This window comes from Mus musculus, chromosome 9, assembly GCF_000001635.26.
Source record: "Mus musculus strain C57BL/6J chromosome 9, GRCm38.p6 C57BL/6J".
NCBI lineage: Eukaryota > Metazoa > Chordata > Mammalia > Rodentia > Muridae > Mus > Mus musculus.
This window is the reverse complement of record NC_000075.6, coordinates 38809008-38819559: the sequence shown is the minus strand read 5'-3', so window position 1 is coordinate 38819559 and position 10552 is coordinate 38809008. Positions and strand designations below refer to the sequence as shown.

The following is a 10552-nucleotide window of genomic DNA, read 5'->3' as shown; positions in this document are numbered from 1 at the left end:
ATTATCCAAAGTCCATAATTAAATTGTGAATACCTAGATGCTATAATTTTTTAGGTGTTGATAAGGATCCAACACAAATAGTATACTGCCCTAAATAAATATCCTGCATATCATTTACTATTTTCTACACTCAAACCCAGTAGCCATGAATAATTTTAAGCACCATAGTTCACTGCTTCTGGAGGCCATATATTTAGAATCATGCAATATATTTTTACAATTTTCAGATTGACATTTTCTTTTTTACTTTGAGCTTCCTCTGTATATTTCTGTGATCTGGCCCATTTTACCTTCTAAATAAAGAAAATTCCCTTGTGTCAATGTGCCAAGGATTATTTATCCCTTCACATACTGAAAGATATTGCAGTTTTCACACTCCCCTGTTCTATTCCTTCTTAATAAACACCTTTACATATCAGAGTGAAAGTTTGGTTTCGGCATTTAGCTTCATTTTATTAGGTAAGTTTCAGTGAGTACACTTGTTAGCTCATTATATCAGAATATGCTTTGTGATATTCTTCTAAACTTTTAAAAGTATGATCTTAAAGGCAGAGGAAACAAAAAGCAATAATATAGCCTATGCAATCTCATCAAAATTCAAATATATTCACAGAAAAGAAAATTCAACAGAATAACTCGATAGTTTGTAAATATTAAGGAAATACACACAGACAATACACACAAGATGGGTTCAGTATCCATTTGTGCTAAGAATTTACATGGCCACAGGCATGTGGTAAAAATTCAACAGCATGAATCATAAAGAAACTCAATATAAAACCAACATTATATACCAAATTACAACTGTTAAAATAACTATTACCAAGAAAGGGAAATAAAATAAGTGTTTGGGAGGATGTTAGAGAAAACTAACAGTCTATGTTTACAGAGACATTACAAAATAAAATAAGAAATTCCATCATTCCTAGGAATAGTTAGCCAACACTAAACAACCTTAGTGGTATTTCTGTAGAGTTTTAGTTTAATTTTTCTTTGTTTAAGCATTCTGTGTGTGTGTGGGGGGAATTATTGCTTCATCTTATTTTATTTATATTTTAATATTTTTAATTTAACTCTTTTGTTTTTGTAGAGAGACAAAGAGTATGAACTTCTGTAAGTGGGATGGGAGGAATAATCTGGAATGACTTGAAGGATGGGAAAGCCGTGATTAGAATATATTGTATGAAAAACATTTCAATCAAAAAGGAAAAAATAAAACTATTATGTAAGTTAACTGTGCCCACCTGCTTAGTACATACACAAAGGTAAAGAAATCTTTGTGTTAAAAGAAACCATACTCCCCATGACATGTACAGAATGTTTACCTTAATAAACATGTGCAATAAGCCTAGATTTCATTTATCTGTCTCTGTCTCTCTCTGTCTCTCTCTGTCTCTCTCTGTCTCTGTCTCTGTCTCTGTCTCTCTCTCTCTCTCTCTCTCCCTCTCTCTCTCTCATTTTATATTCCAATTGCAGCACCATCACTGCTCCTGGACTCCCATCTTTACATAACCCCTCATCCTCACCCTCCAAACCCTTTTTATCAAATCACTGCAGACTGGTCACATCCTCTCCACTAAGACCAGAACAGACAGCCTCGTTAACAGAATATGATCCACAGGCAGGCAACAGAGAATTGGGTAGACCCAACTACGGCTATTCGGGGACCCTCATAAAAACCAAGCTACACATCTGCTAGATATTTCTGGGGGACCTAGGTCCAGCCCATGCTTGCGTTTTGCTTGGTGGTTGAGTCTCTGGGTGCCCCCAAGGGTCCAGGTTAGTTGACTATCTTTGTCTTCCTGTAGTCTCTCTATCCCCTTCAGGTCCCTCAGTCATTCCCCCAACTCTTCAACACTACCTGAGCTTGTGGGTCTTTGCATCTGTTTCTATCAGGTGCTGTGTGTAGCCTCTCAGAGGACAAACATGCTAGGCTGCTGTCTGCAAGCATAATAGAGTATCATTAATAGTGTTAGAGATTGGTGTTGAACCATTCATTGGTTGACCATGAGCTCTGTCTCTGTTTCATCTTTTATGCAGGATACATTCTGGGTTGAAAGTTCAGTGAGTTGGTTTCCTTAGTTGAGTGGATACAAACTATGTCCATGTATGCAATAAATAAACATTTTGTTTTGTTTTGCTTTGGCATTTTATTTTTTGTTTGTTTTTTTGTTTGTTTTGACTTTTTTGTTTTGAGACAGAGAAATAATGTTAAGTTTGGACCTTAGGTAGGTACTTAGGGAGAATCTGGGATGAGTTGAAAAACTGGAAAAGCAGACTTAATTAAGTATAGTTTGAATAATTATAAACTACATTGTTATAGTTTATTATGTAACAGTTTATGATATAAAAATATTTTAATTATAAATACCTGAAATTTATTCAGACATTTTATGTTATAAACATAAATGATTAATTATGTGAAATTACTATTATAATCATTATTTGTATGCTATTACATACTTAATTTTAAAATACCATTTTATTTAATATTAATATATGCTATAATGTGTAAGATCTTTTACCAACATGAAAATAATAATAGTAAATGTCTACACAAATGTACATATTTTGAAGATTATTTTTCATGTGATAAGTTCAGATACCTAGAGAGAATTCATCTTTGCAACAATGACACTTTAGATTCGAAGTTTATATAAAATTATTTATCTCAGAGGGGATTCTTTACATGATGATAATATTTTAACACATAATTAACTGGTACTTATGCCTGAAAAGATGCTGCAATTACCCATAAAACACAAATAGGAAACACTGGTGAGATAATAAGATATAATTTCAGAAAAACAGGCAGATATGGTGTTTTATTACTGTAATTCTTTCTGTCAGGAGGCTGAGGCAGGAGGAACACCATGAGTATAAAAAGGAAAGGAAAATGGAAAAATAAAAGGGGAAAAGAATAAAAGAAATTTCAAAACCAATATTACCTAGTATTAACTTACGTTTTCTAATACCCTGTCAGGTAATATAATATTCTCACTTTCCAAAGTTTCAGACCAGGTCAGCTCCAAAACCAGTGTTTTGTATTTGACCATTCCTTTGTCTTCATATTTCAAGAGGAGCTGGTATTCTCTTTAGTAACTAATATTATCCCCAACTCAGGAGGATATTTTCATCCTCAAGGTTTTTCTCAGGGCAATCTTGACCTCCTTGTTCCTGAAGCTGTAGATCAAAGGATTGAGCATGGGTACCACAATGGTGTAGAATACAGTGGACACTTTCCCTTGATCCATGGACAAAACAGAGGAAGGATGGAGGTACATAAATGCCCCTGACCCAAAGAAAACAGAAACCACAATAATATGTGAGCTACAGGTGCTGAAAGCCTTAGATCTGCCTTCAGTGGATCGGATGTGAAGGATGCTAGAAAGAATGAATGTGTAAGAAACAACGATGGTGATGCTGGGCACACCTACATCAAAACCTACAACAATGAATACTACAAGCTCATTAATGTAAGTGCTACTGCAGGAAAGCTCTAGCAGAGGAAGGATGTCACACATGTAATGATTGACAGTGTTGTCCTTACAGAAGGTCAGCCTCATCATGCAACCTGTGTGGGCCCATGCACCAATAAATGCTCCCACATATACAATGAGAGTCAACAGAGAGCATACCTGAGGGGACATGGTAACAGTGTACAACAGGGGCTTACAGATGGCCACATAGCGATCATATGCCATCACTGTCAACACATAGCATTCTGCACTGACAAAGAAGCAGTAGAAATAGAGCTGAGTCATGCATCCTTCATAGGAAATTGTGTTCCTCTCAGAAACAAAGTTTACTAACAGTTTTGGAGTAATAACAGTAGAGTAACAGAGATCAATGAAAGATAAATTAAAGAGGAAGTAGTACATAGGAGTGTGAAGAGGGGAATTCATTCCAATCAGAGTGAGCAGGCCCAGGTTTCCTGCCACTGTGATAGCATAGATGCCTAGGAAGAGGAAGAAAAAGGGGAAATGAGTCTCTGTATATTCTGTTAAGCCAACCAGGATAAACTCAGTAATGAAGGAAATATTTTTAGTGTCCATTCTCTTCTACCAGGATCTGAAAGACAGAAGCCATGTTCAGAATTAGGAAAACAGGCTGTGTCTAGTCATTTTGCATCCAACAGATGAGAGCCTCTGCTGAAATTTGGCTATTTTGTGGTTTTATTGCTGCTCTTATGAGCGAGACGTGTGGAAGGTTAAGCAAAGTGAAAACACACGGAAGAAATGTTCCAAGAAGATAAACAGGCATTCTCTTTTTTGTTTCTATTTGTCTTTAGCATTCCAATTTATGCATGTCAACCTTAACTCACTACATTCTAGATACCCTGCATTGACAGCCAATGAAGACTGTCATTTAGGATGGAGAACTCAGAACTGAGCTAGAACAGAAACTGACAGAGGTCTTTTGGCGTCCCAGGCATGATCAGCAAGCATTAAGTTGGCAGGAAATCTAGAGTATCCTCCAAGAAAATTCTTGTATTTAAAGACATCTTGGAGAAATGGCAAACTGAACCTACATTCCTCCTTCAAAGAGTCTTTCAATCTTCTACACTTCATGTTTAAATCTAGACACAGCAGTAAAGCACATGAAAGAATAATGATAATGCTTACCTTTCTGTCTAGTGGACTCAGAACTTTCCTTGTAATCTGCTTTCTGCCTTTAGTCCCTTGAGAGAAACAACTCTGCTCCTAAAGGGAATGGTAGTTCCATTTTAATGTCCCTCCCCTCTAGAGAATTTGTAAATCTCAATTCTACTTTATCCAAGAGTTAGATAGAGACCATCATTTTTTATTAATATGATTCCCACCACCATTTTCTACATCACAGAACAGAAATCTAAATAACTTTCATTTCATGTCTCAACATAATACCAAGTAGAGTTATGCAAATCGTTTTATCTGAGTGCCATTATCTTTAGGACTTGATATAGAGACCTCTCCAGGATCCTATTCCTTAATTAACATCCTTTAGAAAGAACGTGTCTTAGACATTATTTATAAAGTAATGAAGATGATTTCACTCTGATGCCCTTTGAAATAATATTCAACTCTAATTTTACTTCTGGGATTGTATATTCCCTAGGGCAGATGAGGTAGAAAAATTTTCCACTTCCCTTGTCTTTCTCACTGTGTTTCTTTGGTTTATAGCTACACATGCAAACATATGACTAATGATATCACAAGCAATTACCAAAATATCAGAGGCTCCTGCACATCTTTCCACTTGTAAAGCATGGGGTATCATATATGATGCATGATGCTTTATGTAGAGTACTTTCTTTTGTTTTGACTTAGTATTTTATCTGGCTAGCTCTCTTCATACTAATCTCCCCCAATTATAAATGTTTTTATCTTATCATATACATTCTATACCCTTCCTTGCTTCTCATACAACTAAATATTGTTATTGAACTTTGTACTTGATTTACAAAGTATACATTTGTTCTTTTACATTTATTATTTAAATGACTTAATTAAAGTGTCACCCACATTGTAACATAACTAATTAATCCTTGTTGGTTTGAACACTATTTCCTTTTGGTCGTTAAAAAAAAATTATACACTTAGACTTCTCTATAGACACACACACACACACGTATACATATGTATTTATGTAGATATATATGTGTATATATATATGTACATATATATATAAAACACAACAATTAATGAAAAAGAGGACATGAATATTGTAAAGAATTAGGTGAGGTATATGGAAATATTGGTGAGGAATTAGAGGAATTAGAAGGCGGAAATTCTGTAATTATAGCTCTAAAATTTAAATAAGCAACTTTTAAAATGTGACAATCTAGTAAATGGCATATTGCTACTCATTTGCATAAAATTCCACTGTCTGTTACTAGATTACATATTTTTTATTAATCTGTAATCATATGAAATGTTTTTATGGGCCTTGCCTTCTTATGTCCCTTTCCCATTTCTTTGGGATCATTCTCACTTTGCACAATAGAAGAATGAAAATCCAGGCCTTTGCCTCAGGATCAGAGGGAGCCATCTTGGTTCTGGGACTCCGCCAAACGTAGTCTGCACAGGTGAGAGTGTGCACCACAGAAGCTGACAGCTTCTGGGACAGGCCAAAGCAACACAGCTTCTGGGTAAGGTCCTGTTTTGGGCCTTCATCTTTGGCCAGGAGGAGGTCCAAACGCCAGATATCTGGGCACCTTCCCTGTAAGAGGATAGCTTGCCTGCAGAGAGTGCTCTGACCACAGAAACTCAGAGGAGAGAGCTAGTCTCCCAAGTCTGCTGATAGACGGTAACAGAATCACCAGAGGAACAATCTCTAAACAGAGACAACTAAATCAACTAACTCCAGAGATTACCAGCTGGAGAAAGGTAAACTTAAGAATCTTACTAAGAGCAACCAAGACCACTCACCATCATCAGAACGCAGCACTCCCATTTCACCCAGTCCAGGGCACCCCAACACACCCGAAAAGCTAGACCCAGATTTAAAAGCATATCTCAAGATGATGGAAGAGGACATCAAGAAGGACTATAATAACTCACTTAAAGAAAAACAGGAGAACACTTCTAAACAGGTAGAAGACATTAAAGAGGAAGCACAAAAATCCGTTAAAGAATTGCAGGAAAACACAACCAAACAGGTGATGGAATTGAATAAAACCATCCAAGACCTAAAAAGGGAAGTAGACACAATAAAGAAGAAGCTGGATATAAAATTAACTTAAACAAGTCAACGGACTTTCTCTACACAAAGAATAAAAAGGCTGAGAAAGAAATTAGGGAAACAACACCCTTCTCAATAGTCACAAATAATATAAAATACTTTGGGGTGACTCTAACTAAGGAAGTGAAAGATCTGTATGATAAGAACTTTAAGTCTCTGAAGAAAGAAATTAAAGAAGATCTCAGAAGATGGAAAGATCTCCCATGCTCATGGATTGGTAGGATCAATAGAGTAAAAATGGCTATCTTGCCAAAAGTAGTCTACAGATTCAATGCAATCCCCATCAAACTTCCAACTGAATTCTTCAATGAATTAGAAAGGGCTATCTGCAAATTCATCTGGAATAACAAAAAACCTAGAATAGCAAAAACTCTACTCAAGGATAAAAGAACCTTTGGTGGAATCACCAGAGTTTGTTTATATAATGGATTACATTGATGGATTTTCATATATTAAACCATCCCTGCATCCCTGGAATAAAACCTACATGGTCTGGATGGATGATTGTTTTAATGTGTTCTTGTATTCGGTTAGCGAGAAATTTATTGAGTATATTTGCATCAATATTCATAAGGGAAATTGGTCTGAAGTTCTCTATCTTTGTTGGATCTTTCTGTGATTTAGTTATCAAAGTGTAACTCATTCATAGAATGAGTTGGGAAGAGTTCCTTCTACTTCTAATTTGTGGAATAGTTTGTGCAGAACTGGAATTAGATCTTCTTTGAAGGTCTGAGAGAACTCTGCACTAAACCCATCTGGTCCTGGGCTTTTTTTTTTGACTGGGAGACTATTAATAATTGCTTCTATTACTTTAGGGGATATGGGACTGTTTACATCGTTAACTTGATCCTGGTTTAAATTTGGTACCTCGTATCTGTTTAGACATTTGTCCATTTCATCCAGATTTTCCAGTTTTGTTGAGTATAGCCTTTTGTAGAAGGATCTGATGGTGTTGTGGATTTCTTCAGGATCTGTTGTTATGTCTCCCCTTTCATTTCTGATTTCGTTAATTAGGATGCTGTCCCTGTGCTCTCTAGTGTGTCTGGCTAAGGGTTTATCTATCTTGTTGATTTTCTCAAAGAACCAGCTCCTCAATTGGTTGATTCTTTGAACAGCTCTTCTTGTTTCCACTTGGTTGATTTCGCCCCTGAGTTTGATTATTTCCTGCCATCTACTCCTCTTGGGTGAATTTGCTTCCTTTTTTTTTTCTAGAGCTTTTAGGTGTGTTGTCAAACTGCTAGTGTGTGCTCTCTTTAGTGTCTTTTTGGAAGCACTCAGAGCTATGAGTTTCCCTCTTAGAAATGCTTTCATTGTGTCCCATAATTTTGGGTATGTTGTGGCTTCATTTTCATTAAACTCTAAAGAGTCTTTAATTTCTTTCTTTATTCCATCCTTGACCAAGGTATCTTTGAGAAAGGTATTGGTCATTTTCCACGTGAATGTTGGCTTTCCATTATTTATTGGAAATCAGCCTTAGTCCATGTTGGTCTGAGAGGATGCATGCGACAATTTCAATATTTTTGTATCTCTTGAGGCCTGTTTTGTGACCAATTATATGGTCAATTTTGTAGAAGGAACCATGAGGTGCTGAGAAGAAGGTTTATTCTTTTGTTTTAGGATAAAATGTTCTGAGGATATCTGTTAAGTCCATTTGTTTCATCACTTCTGTTAGTTTCACTGTGTTCCTGTTTATTTTCTGTTTCCACGAACTGTCCATTGATGAAAGTAGTATGTTGAAGTCTCCCACTATTATTGTGTGAGGTGCAATATGTGCTTTGAGCTTTACTAAAGTTTCTTTAATGAATGTCGCTACCCTTGCATATGGAGCACAGATATTCATAATTGAGCGTTCCTCCTGGAGGATTTTACCTTTGATCAGTATGAAGTTTCCCTTCTTGTATTTTTTGATAACTTTGGGTTGGAAGTCGATTTTATCCGATATTAGAATGGCTACTCCAGCTTGTTTCTTCCTAACATTTGCTTGGAAAATTGTTTTCCAGCCTTTCACTCTGAGGTAGTGTCTGTCTTTTTCCCTGAGATGGGTTTCCTGTAAGCAGCAAAATGTTGGGTCCTGTTTGTGTAGCCAATCTGTTAGTCTATGTCTTTTTACTGGGGAAATGAGTCCATTGATATTAAGAGATATTAAGGAAAAGTAATTGTTGATTCCTACTATTTTTGTTTTTAGAGTTGGTATTCTGTTCTTCTGGCTGTCTTCCTTTTGGTTTGTAGAAGGATTACTTTCTTGCCTTTTCTAGAGTGTGGTTTCCATCCTTGTATTGGTATTTTTCTGTTATTATCTTTTGAAGGGCTGGATTAGTGGAAAGATAATGTGTGAATTTGGTTTTGTCGTGGAATACTTTGGTTTCTCCATCTATGGTAATTGAGAGTTTGGCCGGGTATCGTAGCCTGGGATGGCATTTGTGTTCTCTTAGTGTCTGTATAACATCTGTCCAGGCTCTTCTGGCTTTCATAGTCTCTAGTGAAAAGTCTGGTGTAATTCTGATAGGCCTGCCTTTATATGTTACTTGACCTTTCTCCCTTACTGCTTTTAGTGTTCTATCTTTATTTAGTGCATTTGTTGTTCTGATTATTATGTGTCAGGAGGAATTTCTTTTCTGGTCCAGTCCATTTAGAGTTCTGTAGGCTTCTTGTATGTTCATGGGCATGTCTTTCTTTAGGTTTGGGAAGTTTTCTTCTACAATTTTGTTGAAGATATTTGCTGTTACTTTAAGTTGAAAATCTTCATTCTCATCTACTCCTATTATCAGTAGGTTTGGTCTTCTCATTGTGTCCTGGATTTCCTGGATGTTTTGAGTTAGGATCGTTTTGTGTTTTGTATTTTCTTTGATTGTTGTGCCGATGTTCTCTATGGAATCTTCTGCACCTGAGATTCTCTCTTCCATCTCTTGTATTCTGTTGCTGATGCTTGAATCTATGATTCCAGATTTCTTTCCTAGGTTTTCTCTCTCCAGCGTTGCCTCACTTTGGGTTTTCTTTATTGTGTCTACTTCCCTTTTTAGGTCTTGGATAGTTTTATTCAATTCCATCACCTGTTTGGTTGTGTTTTCCTGTTATTTTTAAAGGGATTTTTGTGCTTCCTCTTTAATGTCTTCTACCTCTTTAGCAGTGTTCTCCTGTATTTCTTTTTTTTTTTTTTTATCTTTTTTTTTTCCATTTTTTATTAGGTATTTAACTCATTTACATTTCCAATGCTATACCAAAAGTCCCCCATATCCACCCACCCCCACTCCCCTGCCCACCCACTCCCCCTTTTTGGCCCTGGTGTTCCCCTGTACTGGGGCATATAAAGTTTGCAAGTCCAATGGGCCTCTCTTTCCAGTGATGGCCGACTAGGCCATCTTTTGATATATATGCAGCTAGAGTCAAGAGCTCCGGGGTACTGGTTAGTTCACAATGTTGTTCCACCTATAGGGTTGCAGATCCCTTTAGCTCCTTGGCTACTTTCTCTAGCTCCTCCATTGGGAGCCCTATGATCCATCCATTAGCTGACTGTGAGCATCCACTTATGTGTTTGCTAGGCCCCGGCATAGTCTCACAAGAGACAGCTACATCTGGGTCCTTTCAATAAAATCTTGCTAGTGTATGCAATGGTGTCAGAGTTTGGATGCTGATTATGGGGTGGATCCCTGGATATAGCAGTCTCTACATGGTCCATCCTTTCATCTCAGCTCCAAACTTTGGCTCTGTAACTCCTTCCATGGGTGTTTTGTTCCCAAATCTAAGGAGGGGCATAGTGTCCACACTTCAGTCTTCATTCTCCTTGAGTTTCATGTGTTTAGCAAATTATATCTTATATCTTGGGTATCCT

The 10552-nt window shown here is 36.8% G+C and overlaps 1 protein-coding gene across 1 annotated transcript; it reads right to left on the bottom strand.

Moving 5' to 3' along the window:
- Positions 1-3020: 3020 nt before the first annotated feature.
- Olfr922 (olfactory receptor 922) lies at positions 3021-4152 on the bottom strand. The gene has a single exon (NM_146781.2). It carries the CDS (start codon positions 4053-4055, stop codon positions 3120-3122), a length of 936 nt encoding a protein of 311 aa, NP_666992.1. The 5' UTR covers positions 4056-4152; the 3' UTR covers positions 3021-3119.
- Between the last annotated feature and the right edge of the window lie 6400 nt (positions 4153-10552).

What these genes read in the sequence shown, in the direction of transcription:
- Olfr922 (NM_146781.2), bottom strand. Translation starts at nt 4,055, where the DNA reads ATGGACACTAAAAATATTTCCTTCATTACTGAGTTTATCCTGGTTGGC.